Genomic DNA, 19,663 nt, shown 5'->3' on the forward strand with positions numbered 1-19,663 from the left:
CAGTTGACCCTGATTTTTTTTTTTTTCCATGAAACAAGCTATTAAATATTTGCCCAAATCATATTACTAGGAGGGCAACTAGAAGATTCCCAAGGGAGTATCCCACAGTCACATTACAGAAAAGATCTGCTTTCCCATAGCTTTGGTTTGTTTCGATGTTTCAAAGCAAAACTTTCCAAGAAACTGTCAGAACATACTTGAACAGAGCTTTAGAAGTCTACTGCTGTTCTATGTGTCCCATTATGTTAGTATATGGCTTATGTCTCATAGCCTGTGTGATAAACATTTCTAAACTATTACTGTCTTAAATATATGACCGCTGCTCACAGGTTCAGGTAGCCCTGTGACAAGAATGTCATACCCTGTTCTCTAGAGAAATCTTCATATCCTAGCCAGCCTGTAGTTAAGCATCTGTGATTTCAGTGTGCTTGCTTTTCTGCTTTTTCATGTTCTTTCTTGGCTATACCATTTGGAGTTATCAGTAAATTGAAAACTCAGCCCTGGTACTCCACAGCCAGGAAGTTGATTTCACTGTGTAAAGCTCCACTGTGTTTGTCTTAGTCTCTATACAGCAGCCGAAGTGAGTTTTCCAGCCACTTTCAGAGTAGACCCCTCCAATGCTGGAAAAGTCATTCAGGGGTGGAAAACTTTGTCGAAGGGTGGAAGCAGTCTGGACACATCAGGAACTCCCAGTCCAGAGTGTTTGTGTGCCTCAGCTTTCCAGGTGAAATACTTGAAAGTCAGAATGGTCCCTTATACCTTTGTAACAGAATTTTCACAGCAATATCCCCCAACTCTGTGCTGCAGTTGGTTAGGTAGGGGTGGGTTTTTACACCGTCGCTACTCCAGTCTCCTTGCTTTTGCTGTCTCGGATGTTAGAGGTATGGTAGTTTTCACAGAATGGAAATTACTTCTGAGACATCTGCGTTGGGAGAAGAGGCACGTCTGCTGGCCCCAGCATCGCTGAGTTAGGGCAGGGCACCCAGGAATCCTGCCAGGCCATGTCTGTCCTGGTAAGCATCAAGAAACACGGTGCTATTCTTCGTGGGTTTCCTGAACCTTCAAGGTATCAAGCCCTTGACTCTGACACCAGGCACAGAATTCCAAAATCAGAGGGCAATGCCTCCTTGTCTTCCCAGCATTCCCAATTCTTGTATTCAGTGGAGTGCAGCTGTGGAGAGACTGCACTGAAAACGTGAAGGTAAAATCATCTCCAGAGGACTGAATAATACTGACCTCATCCATAAATAAGCCATGGGTGACCTTGTCTAGAATTTCATGAGCTGGAGGTTACCGTGATTTTTAGCCTTTCATAATTTTTGCCCTTTTTAACCCTCCTAAATGAGAGGTCAATGGCTACAAGAGAGCTGAGAGGTCAAACACATCTGTGCACCCTGCCACTCCTGCCTGTGTTTCGTCGATGAACCCCAGCTAACGCGAGGTCACTAAGTGCCTCAGGAGCATTTGGGTACCACAGCAAAAGCTGAGAGAGTGTTGCTTTGATCAGTTTTCCTTGCTCCCCCTCCTTACAGAGATATTTGACAGTGTGGGATCATGTTAGCGGAAAACAACACGCTCTGCTTATTCCAGCCTGCAGCGTACTTAGATTTTGGCCTCTTGTGTCAGCCTAAGGATCTGTGTTTAAAGTGGGCTTGTCTTTGGTTTTGTTTCTTTTCATGGTTGTTGTTTCTCTAGGATTAGATATCAGGGCCTGGATTCCTCCTTTATGTGAATATGGAGTACTTCTTGGTATCTGGGGAGTTACACTGACAGGTTAAAGGTAGTGAGCCATATTTTGAAAATTTGAAAATCTTTAGCACTGGCATCAGTGAGAGTCAAAGTATCCTGTATTTCTGTCAATAAACATTTTGTAGTTTTGCTTTCTGTAAGACCCAAGTGAAGTGTCTCCTATCTGCCTTATTTCCAAATTTCATCTTGTTACAGGATATTCCGCCTCTGGAGAGGTAGGGATTTGGAAACGCTGAGCATGAAAGAAGAGAGTTGAGGATCTTTATCCCCATTAACTTTCATAAGCTTACAGGTCTTTCAGCTTCATCTGTAGAACGAGTTCTCTCACAGCACACAAGCAAGGCTTCTGCCATATTTTTCGTAGTGTTTTAGGTGAGAAAAATCTGAGTTCTTCTTCCTCCCACAAGATCATCAGACACCTGTACATTAAATCTGGAAATGGTTTGTTGTCAGAGAAGCAATGTATTGTCAGCTTGACATTTGTTAGAGAATTCAGGCTTTGGATGTTTTGTGTATATATGTGCACTGGATCACAGTGCCTTGAAATTTGCTATTTGGAGACTATTCTGGCTCAGAAGGGCAAGGAGTCTGTCTGTTAATCGATGGGTGAGGAAATTTTTTCATCTTATGTCATTTTGCTTCTATATAGTATGTTCACAATCCAGAAGCATTTTTTTTGCCCTCAGCTCTCTTATTCCTAGTTAATTCGGGGCCACCTGGTAACCGTGGGGAATATCTGCACAAACATTCCAGAAACGGCTTTACCCCTGAACTGAAGTACAAGCGGCCAGATGCTCCACTGTAGTGCAGCTGTGTGGTAACAGACAGGCAAATGCGTGTCTCGAACTGCCATGTCTTGCCCGGGGGACATTGTGCCAATATAAAGATGCTTCATCAACGGACAGACTCTAGGTTGCTCCCCTCTCTGGTGCCAGCAGGGATGTCATGCTTTTGTGGCTTACCAGTGTTTGCCTGTAGTTCTGTGCTCTTTGGGTGTAACAGAATGCAGTTCCTGATTTGGTATCTGTCAGGAAAAGGGCATTATCATTGAAAAAAGATTAGCGAGTCCTCTAAAGTGGGGATCATCAGGACAATTCCTGCAAAGAAATTCCCTGGTAAGTGTTCAGCGTATTGATTTCTCGCTATACTTGTGTTTTTTCTAGCAGTGTTCCTTTTTGGCAGCTGTTCTCAATGTACAAAAGTGACTTCAGAACTGAATATTGGGTAACCTTACTTTTAAATGTTTGATTTTGTTATCTCTGCTGTAGTTGCAATCTGTTGCCTTCAAATCAGGATCAATCTCTGTCTCTGTGTGTTTATTTCCTGTTGAAAATGGTGACATTGCCAGTACTGCACCAATAGCATTTTTTAGCAGCAATAGAAAATTGCAGTTTTGAAAGACTGAAGCTTATTCACAACATGCACTTTGCACAATTTAATTTTGCAAGGGATTTTTGAGCATATGGCATTTTACTTTATGGGTCAGTGTTGAAAGGTCAGGGGCTTTTAAGGGGACTACAGACTAATCCAGATCATACAGGGATGAATTTTTGTATAAACTGTGACAGCGTTAATGCAGCAGTAATGTTAGATTTTACTGTTAAAAAAAGCCCACCAACAAACTGTAAACAAAAAACCAAACAAACAAAACAAAAACCACAAAAAGCAAAACCCTAAAAAAACCCCAAACAACCCACAAACAAACAAACAAAAAGCAAATGCCAATAGTTGATGTTAATTGAATGACGATGGTTGAATTTCAGGAGTTCTAGGAGATTGAAATATGCGGGAGACTGGTTCAGGCGTTTATCCTGAAATCATCACAGGTACTCTTCCTGTATCATCCTATGTGAGGGAATGTTTGTAGGAAAAGGTATGTGTCCCCGAAGTCTGGCAGTGGTTTCCAGCTATATCAGTTCTAATAAATGCTATTAGCTTTCCCCATGAACACCGTTTTCTTTATATCCCTAGTACATCCATCCTGTGACTACTAAGTCATCTTATTCATGCAGACGGGAAAGCAGAAATGCGAGGGCAGACTGTTGGTGGTGGGTTGTTTTCAGGCACAAAAACACACCTGAGAAAACCCCAAATGTTGGCTGTTCTCATGTCAGACTTAGTGTTTCAAATGATACAAACTTATTCTATTTGTATGCATATTTTATGCAGTGCTTCTTAAAAAGAATAATTCAGAATTAATTATTCAAATATTAATAAATGTCTTAATATAGGGTTGCTTTTCCTAAAGCAAAGTAGATTTATAAGATCTGTTTTTAAGGGAGTCTGGTTAACAATTTCTTGTTTAAAAAGAAGTCTGTGATGTACTTGCAGTGCCTCATGAGTAAAATGGTCTGCTTAAGTGTGTTTATCTGCTGAATTGACACCTTAGACCTTGTTTTAGCCCGTAGGGATTTACTGTGTCCAGTTTACAATAAGCCGTTTTCCAAAGACATTAGTATTCCTCCTATATAAATGGTGGGTTTTTTCATGTTTGGCAGATGTACAGCACTCATTCATGAAAAGAAAAAATATACTCATCTACATCTATTTATAAGTGTCAAATTCTGGATCCTGACCAAGTCAGTTCAAGCTGCATGCGCAGAATTTGGCCGGAAGCAAGAAGCTTCTTTATTCATAAGGTTAATGTTAAGCAGTGGACCAAATCCCGTCTCAGTTCCACCAGTGTAAATTATCTGTTGAGTAATCCTAGTATTACAATAGTATAAATGAGTTTGAAGTTGGCTTGTAGTGCTGTCATTTTTTTCTCTTCGTATGGCTTTATCCTGCCAGGATTCTTGCTGAAATCAGTGAGTGTGAGTGTTAGGACCTAATCCTTAGGCTGCTTCTATACAGTACTGCAAAGTTTGGGTACAAACTATAGTAGAAAAATATATCCATGAAAACGAATTACATAAGTAAGTGCTGTAACGCTGCAGTTGGCTGAATGTCTTCTCAATGATTACTGGAATGTTTTGCTTTTTAAGGAAGAAAGCAAGCAGGACTTGACTATGTAACAGGGTGTTAGATGAGGTCAGCCTCGCAGGACAATTGTGCCTCCCTGTGGGTTGCTCTAGCTTATTCATGTTTTGGTTTGTTCCTTTTCTAAAACTGGACCGGTTAAGTATGTCATCACATACTGCTTAGTAATAGCTAATATTGCCGGCCACAACTGAAAAGGGAGGCATATGTTTGCACAGGCTATAAATAGAAGGCTTAATAAATCAATCAATGGACCACTTGCCTTGGCTGGCAATGAACTGTGTTAATACTACCGCTGATGCTACACGAGGTGCTTGGAAGACTGGAAAGCACACTCACTTTGTTTAGTGAAGGATGAAATAGTAATGGGTAAAATGCGGCTGGACGTTTCCCTGGTGTTATAGACTGTGAATTGGGCAGGTTTTTTCCCTCAGCCCAGGTTGTCAACATTATCCATAGCTGCAAGGAACAAATGCCTTCCCCCATGACAAACTTTCCTACTTTTTCCCTCTTCGAGTTTTCTGATTTGGTGTTTCTGTATTTCCTGTTTTTCAGCAATGGGTAGAAGGGCTTGGATCCATCATACATAATTTTAGGGCGAACAATGTCAGTCCAATGACGTGTCTCAAGAAACAGTAAGTTACTTTCTTTCCTCCCCTTTCTCCTTAATTTTTCTGTCCCTCTATTTTCCTTCTTGGAATTTAAAAAAAAAAATGTTTTTCATAAATCAACATTTGCAATGACAAACCAGCGTAATAAAGCAAACAGTGCTCAATTAGTTTAGTGTTTACATTTCATTGTGACCTGAAGAGGTCTCAAGTTTCTATCTGGTACTGCCCAGGAGCAATTATAAGAGAATTTATAAACATGCATTTGATTTACTGATATTGTATGTTTTAGTTATTGTCTGGTTTGTTCTTTCACTGATGCATATGCAGACAAACCCCATGAGTCTTTCTTGTCTTCACACTTGTTTTAATTGAGGTGCTGATTCTTTTGGGCTGCTTTTTGCCTTTTCAGCTACAGAACTGCTCTGCCTCAAGCACTAAAACGTTACAGAAAAATGTTTTTTATAACAGAAGAATTATTTTTTTGTACTAATTTCACAAATGGGGCAATAACTGTGTTCTAAATATGAGTATCTAGATCCCAATTTTAATAAATAGTATTTAAAGAATATTTCTTTCTTAATTTCAGCTGGATGAAGCTGGCCTTTCTAACAAACACAAATGGGAAAATTCCAGTTCGGAGGTAAGCACAATTGGGAGTTCCAATTTTTAAGAGTCACTGACTGTATAATGTTAATAAAGTTCTGTAGCTTGATAATGAAATATAATATTAATTTTACTACTAAAACATCTGTAAAAATAAGTACAGAACTAGACAGATTAGCTGAGTTCCATAACCACTAGGTAAACTAGGCAGGACCTCTTACCGGGATGAAGATATGAGTGCTTATAACTGTTTTCAAAATTACTTAGAGCTAAGAACATCAGTTTTCTCATCTTAAAACTTCTTAAAGTCTGGGATGGTTTTTCAGCTGTAAAACTTCATAAAATACTTTTCAGAAGAACCATAAAAACTTGCAGGCCAGTTAAGTAGAGGACAAAAAGGTACTTTTTAAAATGTAGTTCCTTGTAAAAGATGCAACTATAGCTCTGCCAAAAATACTTTTGCTTTTATAGAAACCCCCAGGATGATACTTGGTTTTCTCCGCACGGTACATGAATCATTGGGTTAGTTGTCAGTAACAGAAAAGCTACAACAGGTGTATTTCTTTCTGTACAGCTGTTAACTGTTACAAGTTACTGATTTTCAGTCTTCTCTGGCTAGACAGTGATTCTCCCCTCTCCTGCTCTAGAAATTAATTCTTGCTGATACATTGAGCTCCTTTCCTCTTCACGCAGTATTGGAAAACCACACTTTTTCGGGCATGCTGATTTTTCATAAGTAGAAATTCGGAGAAGAGAGCAAGAAGGAGAATAAGATAAGCCTTAGAGAGCATTTTTTCAAGGGAGGAACAGAGGATTTTGCCTCTATGGAATCTGAAGAAAGGCAAAAGGCCTGCCATGGTGCCTTCCAGGTTTCTTTAGTTTCATGACTCAAGTGACGCTTTGATGGTGTTAAGGCTGCTTTGGTGTATTAACCTTTCAACTTTCACATTGCCGAGCCCCTGCTTATTTCTTAAACTTGAACTGGAGTGCCATGAGGCACCTTCTGTGCAGAAGTGCTATGAGGGATGTCAGCTGAAGGGGTAAAGATGAGGGAGCATACTACAATTTATTTTCAAGACTAGAGCTTTATACCTGTATTTGAACACACAGCTTTATTCCTCACTATGAATTTATAGTGTGCTAGCTTGTCTGAGACTGTTTCTGCCTTGAAATATTCTACCTCGCATTTAGCAAGGCGCAAATCCTCCCACTGAGCTTCAGCACACTGAATTGCACATGCAGACAAGCCTGCGTCCTGCTGGAGTCCAGTCCACCGGTTCCAGTGTATTAAACCTTCCTGCCGGATCTGCAGTTTTGATTTTTGGACGGCTTAAATGGTCTTTTTAAGTTGAATCATTTTTCTTAAAGCTGTTTCAGTTTCCAAGAGTTTGTTTTTTTCAAATTTGCACAATTTCCAGGTAGCGACATAAATCAGTCTCTAGCAGCTTAATTTACAGCAAAAGTAGTTTTTAGTGTAAATTTGTAAGGTTTTCCTATGCCGTGTTGTGCAGAGGGAAGCTGAATCTTCTTTCCTTCTGGATGCTCCAAGGAATGCACTGTGTTGGTGTGGGTGAAATGTAGCGACTTTGGGGGGCTTATCCAGGAAGCACTGTGTCACCCTTGGAAAGGATTAGGAGAGATGTCAGTGAGAGGCTGGAGGAAAGGGGTAGAGGAGGAATGTGAATGAAGGGGAAAAGATGAGTCTGCTCTGTGGACCTACATTGGACAAGAGGGTGAACCAGAGCCCTGATAGAGGATGGCAAGACTGTGAGAGTAGCCTCATCCAGCAACAGCTCCGTACCATGAAGTGGGACACAGGCATCCAGGTGTCTCGGCACTGTGCAGCCTGGGATGCAGGGGACTGCATCGCTTCCCCCCTCATCCTGTGAACACTTCGTGCAGAGAGGGAGCATGGAGGGGTACGAGGTAACAGGAGGACCATAAGGGGATATGTGTGTGAGGAAGGCAAGCCAGGGAAGCACTGGAAATGTGTGCAGAATGGCTCTGCTGTGCAAGACGCTCCAAGTTTCACATTGTTTACCCAAGCCTCCCGGTAGGAACTCTTTCTGCTGGTTTAAACCACTGATGCTTGCCCTTCAACCGACTTCCAGATTGCCGTGGTCAGCCCTTCCCATATACCTGTTCTTAAATACAGTGTTATCTAGCCAGCCCTGCTTCATCAACCCTCCGCCTCCTCCTGCAGCTCAGGGACTCCTCAGCATTTGCTGTAGCTCTGAGGATACCGATAGGAAGGTTATTCTCTCACAATACCCAGCACATCAGTTAAGCTGTAGGAACATGTAGCACAAGGTCACCTTTATTTCATTTTTACACAGAAGTGCAGTAAAACACTGAGAAAAAATAATCTTGCCTGAGAAATCAGACCTCCTTGCATTTCTTTCCAGGTTTGAGACAGATTTTTGCAGCTATACTCCCTATGGCCATAGAGAGTGATGAGCCTTGAGAAGGTGAAACTCCTTAGGCTGTCGGTGGCATTATGGCATAAATATTCCTGACTCCTCATTAGAACAGTTGGACGTTGCAAAGTCATGAAGATTCTTCTCAGCTACTTTTAGATTTTAATGTGCTCCAGGGTATATATCAGTTACTATCAACCTACTGTGTTTGGGAGAGAAGAAATTCTGGCAGTAAGTAGTGCAAAAACCTTAGCAGTTTGAGCTGTAATAAATTTTAACAATGTGAGTCTAGAACTACATCTTAGAGATCTTGCAAGGACAGGGCATTTGGCATGATATTTTGTATTTTCAGATGTTAACGCTACTGTAAATGATGACTGAAAAGGTCAGAGTTTGTTAAAAAAAAACCCAACCTGCTTGGTTTCTGCAGCGTTCTGTTGGCAGAAAATGGATTTTCTACATGTGCAAGTTGCACCTGTTCAGCTAGAGCCTGTTTAGAAATTAACTTTGCTCAATCTATGCTTATCCCTTGTATAACTACATTTAAAGGGATTTAAGCTAATTTAGCTTATAACTATGAAAATTTATATAAAAAAAGAAAAAGCTAAACTATGACAAATTAGGCTTAAATCTGTTTTACAGCAGTTTAATTAAATTAATTTGAAATTACACTTTTTTACTAAGTATGTTTTGTATTGATTACTCCAGGAGCACCTGGAAGAAATCTGTTTCAATATTTAGATGATGGTTGGAAGTCATAGTTTTAGGTGATTTCTTGTTCAGTGTAGGCAGTGGTACTTCCAGTTCTGTCCAAACTGATAAATTCGGTGGAGCCATTATAAAAGGCTGATTTGAACAGTTTATGTGTGGGCTTGAGTTTTGAAGTAGTAGTTGGGAAGTGGTGAAGGTCTGAAGTAACCAAGTCATTTAATCCATCAACAAGCATGATAGATTCATGCACCTCCGTCTCAGATTTGGGAGGTATTTTAAGTCTCTGTGAGGAAGCACACTGACATGTTCCCATAAAGAGCCCCAAACTGCTGTAGAACATGAGGAGTGAACACCTGTAGCATCTGTTGGCCAGTAACTTGCTTTCATCTGAAGCAGCCCGGTTTTCTTCCAAGGTGTACAACAAGGTGAATGTAAACCTGCTGGGATGAAGTCTCTTCTGATAGAGGGAAAAACAGTTTTATTTACAATATCCTCAGCAAAATGAAAGTTTCATGCTGTATTTTTACAATCTTTTTTGGATTCATGCAGTCTTTTCTAGACTGCTCTCATTAAAAATTTCTGCTATGTTTGCTTTCATCTTTGGTGAAATAAAAAATAGTATGGCATCAAAAATAAGTTCCCTGCAGCCACGGAATCTTGGCTTGCAATTTCTGATTAATTACTTACGCCAATATGACACATTTTACATGACATTTATTATTTGGGCCCAGTTCATTAGAACAGATGTAGAATTTTTTACAGGGCTAAAGACAGGTTGTGAATTGTAAAGCTAACATTACTCTGTGGTTTAGAATTAGTAGAAAAATAGATGCCTGAGATTTTTTTTTTAAAGAAGCTTAAGTTAAACCCGGTCTTCTATTTCAGTGAAAACATTTCAGTGCTTATCAGCTTTGGAAAATCAAATAACATATTTAGGTGCCTAAATAGGGGCACAGAAAGCTAACTCTTGTAAGAACCGACTAATAAAAAAATTGGCCAAGATTTGTTAAAATATTATTTTGTCATTTAGCTCTTTCACTTCCTGATCTTAATTTTATTAGTATGAAAATATTTACATAGGCAGTTGAGAGTGTTTTGGAGAATAAAACAACCTTGAATTGCTATGGCAACAAATAACAGCAACAGTTTGTTTCACATCTTTCACCACGTGAAATCATTTAGTATGCATGAGATAGCAAAAAGTCCCAGCAAATGTTTGTCTCACTTGATGATAGAGAGCACGATGTATTCTGATCAGATTTTGTTAGCATTAGAAATAGATGCTGGATACGGACTTCAGTTTTTCTCTCAAGATTAAGACACTAAAATCAAGAGGTTGTAGGGCACATGATTTTAGCTTAGACCCTAAGCAGAAGGAAGGAGGGCTGTCAAGTTTGGATCTACTTTTTCAGAGTTAGAGGTTATTCAGACTTGTCTCAAATGGAAACAGAAATAGACCAAAGGCTTTCACCTCAATCATACCAAATAGCTAAGCTTTAATTGAGTTTATTCCATTTCAAGTGAAACCAGTTTGTCAATCGTACGCATAGTGGAACCACTCCCGTTTTGTGGAAGGAAGAGGATATTAATCACTTTGGTGGAAATACTTCAGTGGCAGCTGAAACCTGCCTAAATGAGTTAGACATGAGTAGCATTGTCTAAAACAGGGATATTCCTAATGGCTGTAAGGTGGGGGAGCATTCGAAGGGAGGAGTGAGCACTGCAGCTGGCGAGGGAGTGGGAAATCAGATGTGGCACGCAGCTGGGAGTCTCTTGCCGGCAGCGACTGCTTGAGAAGGAAGGCAAGGAAGGTGCCACGGGGAGTGGTTCATGCCTACCTTATGGGTGACCTGGGAGGCATAGGTCAATGCTTGGAAAGGAAAGGAAGTCACCACAGCCAGGAATGGCTGGAAACAGGAGTCTCCTCACTTTTAGAATCTGCTACTTTTTAAACGCAGTCATTCGTCTATGCGTAGAGTTTTAAGAAGTCAGCAGAACAATGCTTTGCATGACTCTGTATCCTAGTATGTTGGAAAAAAACACCTCTTTTCTTCTTTTTGCAGTTCATTATTTTGATATATTTTCAAATGGATAGCTTGTAGGCAGAGCAGTGCTGCTCTGTGGAGCTTAGAGCACTTTTTCAACTGCACTATTACTTGGAAGATGCTTACGTTCATCTTTTGAAGCCAGAGGAAAATGTTGGCAGTAAAAGTGAAAAAGAGAGAACTGTTTAAAAAGTGACTAACGTTTCTCTTGTTTTTTTCCCCACTCTTTTTTGTTTTAGCATTACCAGAACCTTTGCATCAGGTAAAACAGAAAAAGTGATCTTTCAGGCACTTAAAGAATTAGGTCTTCCCAGTGGAAAGGTATTTCGTGGTTTTGAATAACTTTCTTGTATACTAATAAATTGATGAATCATTAACATTTGTAGCTGTGATTTAAGTCATTTGCATCACATAAAAACATGCCTATTGTTCATGAGTAACTTATTAGTCACCGTAGGTTGTTTACTAAAACCAAAATGTAATTAAATCTGTATGACACAGTGGTCATTAAACGTCTTCGATCAGGCTTCCCTTCTTTTCCATAACAGACTAGGGTTCATTTATTTATACAAAGCATATGAGCACAGAATATGCACATAACACCTTTTTTGTTGCATGCTGTCCTCTCAGTTGCGTTTCTTGGACTCCTCCTGCAATTTGCTGCCTTCCACTGGAGAACTGCTATCCGTCTCTGTCCCACTCACAGCAGGAGACCCTGCCAGCAGCCCCAGAGAGGTGATGGCTGGTTACAGTCACAGCTAGGGTTTTTTTGGCCTTAGTCCCTGCCTAGTCTCCCTTCTTTCATTTTGGAGACTCCAGCCCTTGGTTCTTGGCCTGACTGCAGCCAGCTCCTGGTGAGGCTGGCAAGGGGCAGCCCTGCGGGCTCAGCATCTTGCTGTCTCCAGCAAGGAGAGGGGTGTAGAAGGACACAAATCCCCAGCCATAGCAGTGCCTGGCACCTGAGATGAAATTTTTCCTCACTGTTGAAGTTCTCATCTTGTTCAGACGAGAACATGATACTGAATGTGTTAGCCATGAGTTCTGTCCCTCATGGAAGTTTTACGTGCCCCTATATGAGAACTTCTTTGCTTTTTAACACCATTGTGCCAGAGCTGGAACTTCTTCTCAATGTTCTTTGGCCTCAGTATAAGTATCCTGAAGTTTGTACGCTAGTTTGGACTTTTGGGGGGGTTTATTGTAAGCTTCAGAATTACAGTGAAGACTGTTTTCCAGTTCTGTGTTTATGCAGAATTAATGTTACTGTGAGGTCAGAGTATAAGCACATCAAACAGATCTATGATAAGGATGAATTAAGAACAGTTTTCAGAAAATACAAAAGAAACTAGGTAAGCGTATACTAGTACACGTATAAAACAGTTGCCGGTTGCTTTGTCTGATATAAGATATGCTCTTGGGGAAAAAAGCATGTAAGCCCCCTCTTTTGCTGGGTAAATGTACCTTTGCATCTTGTTGCAGAATGATGAAATTGAGCCTGCAGCATTTACTTACGAGAAATTTTATGAGCTCACCCAAAAGATATGTCCCCGAACTGACATAGAGGACCTCTTTAAGAAGATGTAAGTTCAAATTTAATATAATCTTGTTTTAAACTCATTTTGCTGTATTTTTAGTTCATATCTAATAATGACAGAACTCTGTAAAGATTATCTAACCTTGAATCCCAGTAGCATCAGCAGTATTTTAAGACAAACTCGGGTCTATGTTTTTCCCCTTCCTTCCCTCTCAGATCGTTAATGTAAAAGTTCACTATTTTAGAGAAACTTTTACATGAGTTAGAGGAAACACCTGGAACCTTTTTTTTTTTTTTTTTGCATTGGCTTTACTAACTACTGTAAGTTTAACTTGCTCCTTTAGATGATTAATGCAGTATGTGAACTAATTAAATAAGAAATTTGAAGTTTATAAAGTTTCTTCCCTCGATGTATTCTCAGCTGGAGGACTTACATGTTGTTTTATGAAGTCATGTTTGTTAAGTTCTAGGAAGTATGGGAGATGTACTGTGTCAAGCGTAGACAGCTAGTATGTTTTCTGTGACTGTTCATTTTGAGATCGTAGAGCTAATTCAGGTAGAAAAGGGAATGGTTTTAAAAGTATCAACAATGTCAACATGTAAATCATACCTACTGTAGCATCGTATATGAAAACTTACATTCTCTAATAAATTTCTTTTCAGCAATGGAGACAAAACTGATTATTTAACGGTAGACCAATTAGTGAGCTTTCTAAATGAAGTAAGCTTTTTCATACATTAACTACCATACAAGTCTGTCTGCAGTGGCTTGCTTCTTCCAATCTTTCCATTGCATGAATCATGCCATTTTTTGCTACGCTTTTTTGCCGCTGATCTTTCCATTATGGTAACATCCAGGTGCAAAAATCAGCTCCACACTTGTACGTTGTTGTGCTTTCTACATGTTGGCTTTGCAGATTGCATCTGTTGATCACTTGCTGTTGTGTTATGTTGTGTGTTATATATGTTTTATGCATTTGATACTGTTATATTCAATGCATTTTCAACTAAAATACACCCAGTATTTTATTATAAGCAATTACTTTACCTGTAGGCCACAGCTGAATATATCTGCTAATCCTCCTGAATAATAGAAAAAATGAAGTAGGCTTTCGTAAACAGCATTTTGATTCTTCTCAACAGTATTACTTCAATCTATTACAAATCTAAGAGCTAAGAGGATATTTTAAGAGTTTGTATATGATTTTTAAAATACTATGTGTGCAGGATAAGAGGAAATATTTTTATTGCTGTATTTCCAGAATGCACTTGTTGGCAGGAGTGTTTAGTATTTCTTAAAAACGTTGTGCGTGTGCGAAGTAGTTCAATAAAACAGTGTGGGGTTGGATTTTTTTATATTCCTAAAGCACAGTACGTTATAGAGAAGACTCAGTCATTCAGAATTGCAACAGTAGACGTGCTATGTAGATTTGACAGGAACATGCACATGGAAAATGGGCACATTCAGCTGGGTTTTGTACCAGTAGATTCTTGTCATCTGGAACATGGATAGCCGCTTCACCTCTCTGCATGATCTTTTAGGGACTGGGTTCATTACCAAAAAACTCTCAATCTAGAATTATTTTACCAGTTATAAATCTATTTAATATATCTTTATACATCTGATACTGCTGTGTGAAGATTCAAGCAGTAAGTTCCCCATATATCAAATACGGAACATAGTTTTATTTTTCAGTAGGGAGCGCATGCCTTACTCTTCACCAAACCTGAATTACATGTAGAAAGAGTATTCCAAAAGAAAAGACAGTGAGAAGGTTAACAGCTTCAGGACTAATGGTTACGTATTTGGGGCCTTAGTTCATATACACAGTTCTCTTTATTAGCAAATTGAAACATATGCTTAATCTTACTACTGTGAAATGTTCTTTTGTCACAGTTATTTGCAGAGTTCAGTGTCTAAATGTGTGCAGGACTGGGGTCATACCTAAGGCATGTCATTTTTGCTTCTGCATTGAAGAGAGAAAGGATAACATTGTGATTTAAATTATAAATTATCTCCGGAAAGTACCTCAGCCTCCCAGTTCACTTGTAGTGATAGATGCACCTCACCGCTTGAAGCACACAGCCCTGTCCTCACCTTGAATGACATTACCTTCTGATTTTTTGTGTTAATCCTCATTTTTTAGTAAATTACTATTTTAGTATTATTTAAAAACTGATCCCTGTCATTGTTTTATTTACCTGTGCTTCCTTGAAGCCTAAACTTCTGAAGAATTGCTGCCAGCTGCTGATTAAAAAACCAAAACTGAATTGTTGTGCTCTCAGTTTTGTATTGTTTTAGCGGTTCTTTTTACAGAATTAGCAGCCTTCTTCTGTGGGCAGTATTGGAGAAAGACACATCTTGTTGTCTACGTTCTTACTGACATAACACGTTTTGCAATTGGAAATCCTGTAGTGGGCCCTTTAGTTGGTGACCCGAGCTGAGAAAAATAGTCAAGTGGGTTTATAGAGTAGGACGTTCATTCTGATGACTGAAAGTAATGCCATTGACTCCGTTGGAGGTCTTTTGGCCTCCAAATCGAGTTTAAAGTTTTGGTTGTGATTTGAAAGGCACTAAATGACCCAGAATCTCCCTCCTGAAGTGATCATTTCTGTCCCTTTGACAGCTGGCCAACACTGCAATTAGCAGTGATGTTTAATGCTGGAAAATTTAAAAAGATTATTATCATTATATAGGAGAGGGGAGTTACTTGGCAGAGCAGTTCTTCACGAGAGTCTTTAATCTAAATTATTTTGAATTCAGTAACTTCCAAGGCACGCTGCAGAAGCTTTAAGTGGTGTGGGTTTTTAAGGGAGCATGACGTTATGTTACTGGGTATGAGTGGAGAGTGAGCTGCTTTCCTGGAGCTCTTCCAAACTGCTGTCTCTATTTGACTTTTGAATGCTGCTGGCTGACGGCTGACTTAATTGTTATCAATATTAAAGCTTCTGGGAAGTTTTAGAAATTTAATTATTGTCAAGCACCAAGTATTTTGTCTAGGTCGCCTTTTTTTAAAGTCAGATTTTGAAAAAAATAAAACTGAAATCGCTGCTATTGAGATTTGCTCCTGCCACCCATTTGCAGCAGTAAATTAATAAGGCAAGTAACTGTCAAGGTGGAAATTCAGTAGTCTGACCAAGACTCATTCTTTCTCCCGGAAAGGAGTTATGAGGAGATCCTTTTCAATCGCCCACTTTCCCGCTGCCCCGCTCTTTTCCACTTCCTTGCTCTTCCTCTCTCCTTCCCTTCCACTTGGTTGCTCCTTCTGTCTCCCTCTGCTTTTCATCTCCGCAAAAGGACACCCTTCTTGCTGCTGCAGCCGGACAAAGTCAAGAGGCAAAATTGGTTCCGGCACGTTGTTTGCTATCAGCTCTGCGTTTGTGTCTGCTCCAAGAGGAGACCGGAGGCCAGGCTGGGGGTGCTAAATGATCCTTCTCTCCTTGCAAAACCATACAGACACGCTTTCTCCCCGTGTTTTTAGATGGTTCACCCTCATATGGTGAAGAATGTAAGGGTGCCCTGTCTAATACGGTAACTAGAACAATCAAATGACACTTTGTTGGACATGAACCATTAGTCATAGGGCATGTTGTCTTGCTAGATCAAGCTTTGTGCTTTTAGTTCTGGGTAGCATTTGTGTTACGCTTCCCTGTGCCAACAACCTCAGTAGTGCAGAACATTTCCCCAGGAGACCCTAGTAAGCATTCTGCCTGTTTTTTAAGTGAAACTTCATCAGTTGTCTATTTTGTTTTATTTTTTTAAACTAAGTAAACATAAAGACATGCTTTTGTTCAAATGGATAATCAGCAGTGATCATTGCTGCAGGAAGCATATTTTGCTCTTAGCGCCTTCCGATAATTCTGCGACTCTTTCTCAAGAGCAGACTTTTTGCTTTATCCCATTTATTTTCTCCCATTTGCTTATGACTAACTGGAGGAGGAGGAGAGTGGAGAAGAGCATGTTTCTTAAGAACCTTCCCTACTCTTTCTTAAATTTTTGAAGTGGTGTATTGTCACTAATGGTATAAAGCTTATCGTTTGTTGCAGTAGACTGTACCGTTGCATGCCAGTGTTGTGTCGCCCTCGTGTGCTGCTTAGCAAGTTATGTCCTGCATCCATCTGCTCTCATATCATATTTCATCCGAGTTTTACTTAGATATCCAGGCAGCCAATCTGTAGTGAATGAACCTGCTGTATTTTAGAAGCTGCAGACTGTCACTACCATTACTTGAAAATCCCTCCTTAATTGCATGATTAAATTGGCATTGGTTGTAATTTCTTGGAATTAATTAAGCACATGCACCAATATATTGATTGGAAGAAAAGAGATCAAGTGCTTATTTTTGATTGGATATTGCTTTTTTCATTCAAAAATATCAAAAATTTGATACATGAGGAATTACAGCAAATGCTGATAGTGCTGTGCCAAGCCGTATCAACACCATCCTGTCCACTCCAAATTATTGATCACCAGTAAGGGGGTGGCTTGTTACATTTCTGAATTCTGCTTAAACTAAAGCTTGAAAACTGTGCACCTACTGGGGTAAAAGAGTGTTTTCACAGCCATATTTATTTCTTTGTTTTATTGCATCTGCTTACATGCCACTACTCGGTTCAATTCTGGGTTTAATTTTCGTTTAATGGAGAATCAGGCACACAGTGTGCAGCTCTAATCCAGCACGGAGAAAGCAAGAGTTACATAACACACTATTAAGTGAAAACTTAAAAACTCTGAATTTTAGTAGTGTGTTAGAAATCACTGCTAAATTTTATCTAAATATTACATATATTATGAAATCCTAATATTGTAAATTACTGTGGATTGAAGAGATGATGCTGTGAAGCTCTTTTGTACACATTTCTTCTAAGAACCTACATTGTTTTTTGAATAGTTAATAACACGTTTTCATGATCCACAAATAATCATCACTAGCTGCATATTTCTAAACTCGGGTTTCAAATTATTTGCTTACAGTATAGCTTTATTTTACTTTTAATTTTTACTTTAGCTGCAGATACTGCTGAAGACATGCATTTTTGCAGAGGTGATTACAGCGCCATCGGTCAGTCTGTCAGTTTACGTGACCTACACAAAAGATTAGGAGGAGAAAGAAATTACAAAGAAGAGAGATTTAGTGATTTATTTTCAACATTTCGTTTGCACGTGTATCACGTGCAGTCCTTATTTTCATGAACAGAGTAAGACCAGTTTTACGATTGCACTGGATTGGTTTTTTAAAAGATTTTACAGTCAAACTGCCTAGATTTCTTACAAAAGATAAGTTTGTTTTCTGTCTAAAGCTAAAGTTACTGTTGAATAGTCTGTAAGTTTTAGGGCGCTTTTGTTTTTTTTTTAAATGTCCACTTCTTTCTTTCTCATCTGCAGTAATGAAATGCTCTTGGATGTTAGCCATGCACTATATTGTTTTGCTGAATTCTGTTGTTTTCTAACCTTAGCATCAACGAGATCCTCGGCTCAATGAAATTTTATTTCCCTTTTATGACACAAAAAGAGCAATGCAGATAATTGAGACGTATGAGCCAGATGAAGTCTTGAAGAGTAAAGGTAAATGTGGGAGGGAATTCAGTATTCGCTGGTTTTAGGTATTTGGGGAATTTGTTCCAAAGCATCCAAACATTTCAAAGGGAGCTTACACTCTTTGTGGCCAGGGGCCCAACCAGTGAACTACATCGGGAAACTGATGTGCTGAAAAATATTCCCCCTCACAAACGCAGTGATTTTTGTAGAAGGAATATTTCCCTGATTTCAAGTTACGGCGTGGCTACAAAGACAGCCATCCTGATACGAAATGGGAGAAGCTAGGATTGAGTAAATGGGGAACAACATGGAGACTCCCTAGCAACCAGGCAGCATGGATGTGGTTATGGCGAAGGTCTCAGAGAGACTGCAAAGCTGTACAGGTGTTGTGTGGAAATAAAAAATAAATTACCACATCTGCCATTGGATATGCACCCACCTTCTTCTCATATCATCTGGATAGTGCTTAAGGGCAGCAGCCTGGTTCAGAACGGGGTGTTTTACATGGGTGAATTGAAAAGGACAGGACAAGGACAGGGACAAGGGGTAATGGGTTTAAATTGAAAGTGGGGAGGTTTAGATTGGATATCAGGAAGAAGTTCTGCCCAGAGAGGGTGGGGAGGCACTGGGACAGGTTGCCCAGAGAAGCTGTGGATGCCCCATCCCTGGAAGTGTCCAAGGCCAGGCTGGATGAGGCTTGGAGCAACCTGGTCTAGTGGAAGGTGTCCCTGCCCATGGCAGGGGGGTTGGAACTGGATGATCTTTAAGGTCCCTTCTAGCCCAAACCATTCCGTGATTCTATGAAAAACGTTCTCTCTGAGAAGGAAGATTGCAGGAAGTGTCTCCAAGCCACTCTTGGACTGCTCGTGTCCTGAGCTGCTGTGGGTGTTGGAGGTGTCAGGGCTTGAACTTCGCTCCCCGTTCATAGCCATTCTGCTGAAAAACTGTGTTGGTATTAATCGGAGGAATTAAAAATACTGCTATCCCCATCTCTCTGCCGTTTTGCTGGCAGTTACTGTCACCACAGCATGCAGAGGAGACTGCAGCCTTGCAAAGCCCGTAGGCCTTCAGGCATCCTAACAGGAAGCCACTTCCACCAGACATTTAGATGAGGTATCAAGCTGCACTGGGGAGGCAAATCGCTTTTACACACGCACTTGTGTTGCCCCTGCTGCTGAAGGACGCGGGAAGCCAACAGCAGGAGGCAATATCTTAAACTGCTTCAGTAAAGCCCAAGGCATCTCTCGCTCAATGCTGCAGCCTTGTTGGCTTCCCTGTGTGACCCTGTCGTTTTATGAACACGGGCGTTGACACCAGCAATGCCTTCCGCAGCAAAACCTGCCCCTTTCACCTTCTTTGAGCCAGGTTGTCTTCCTCAGTCTACAAACTTCTGGAATCTGTCTGTGGCTGGATGTGCAGCTTTCACCATTCCGTACAGTGCTCTACTCCTTTTGACCTGACTGTTAGAGGAAGAGCTT

General features: G+C 40.1%; 1 protein-coding gene across 1 annotated transcript in view; it reads left to right on the top strand.

Moving 5' to 3' along the window:
* Positions 1–19,663, top strand: part of PLCB4 (phospholipase C, beta 4) — a gene marked incomplete at its 3' end in the record, with an annotated part of 63,704 nt that overhangs the window by 11,446 nt on the left and 32,595 nt on the right. The window contains exons 5-10 of the mRNA XM_010153153.1: positions 5,284–5,363; positions 5,926–5,979; positions 11,355–11,436; positions 12,592–12,692; positions 13,310–13,367; positions 18,104–18,212. Coding sequence (XP_010151455.1) covers positions 5,284–5,363; positions 5,926–5,979; positions 11,355–11,436; positions 12,592–12,692; positions 13,310–13,367; positions 18,104–18,212 — 484 coding nt within the window. The remainder of the gene's footprint in view (positions 1–5,283; positions 5,364–5,925; positions 5,980–11,354; positions 11,437–12,591; positions 12,693–13,309; positions 13,368–18,103; positions 18,213–19,663) is intronic.

This window comes from Eurypyga helias, unplaced genomic scaffold, assembly GCF_000690775.1.
Source record: "Eurypyga helias isolate BGI_N326 unplaced genomic scaffold, ASM69077v1 scaffold11546, whole genome shotgun sequence".
In the NCBI taxonomy this organism is placed as follows: Eukaryota; Metazoa; Chordata; class Aves; order Eurypygiformes; family Eurypygidae; genus Eurypyga; species Eurypyga helias.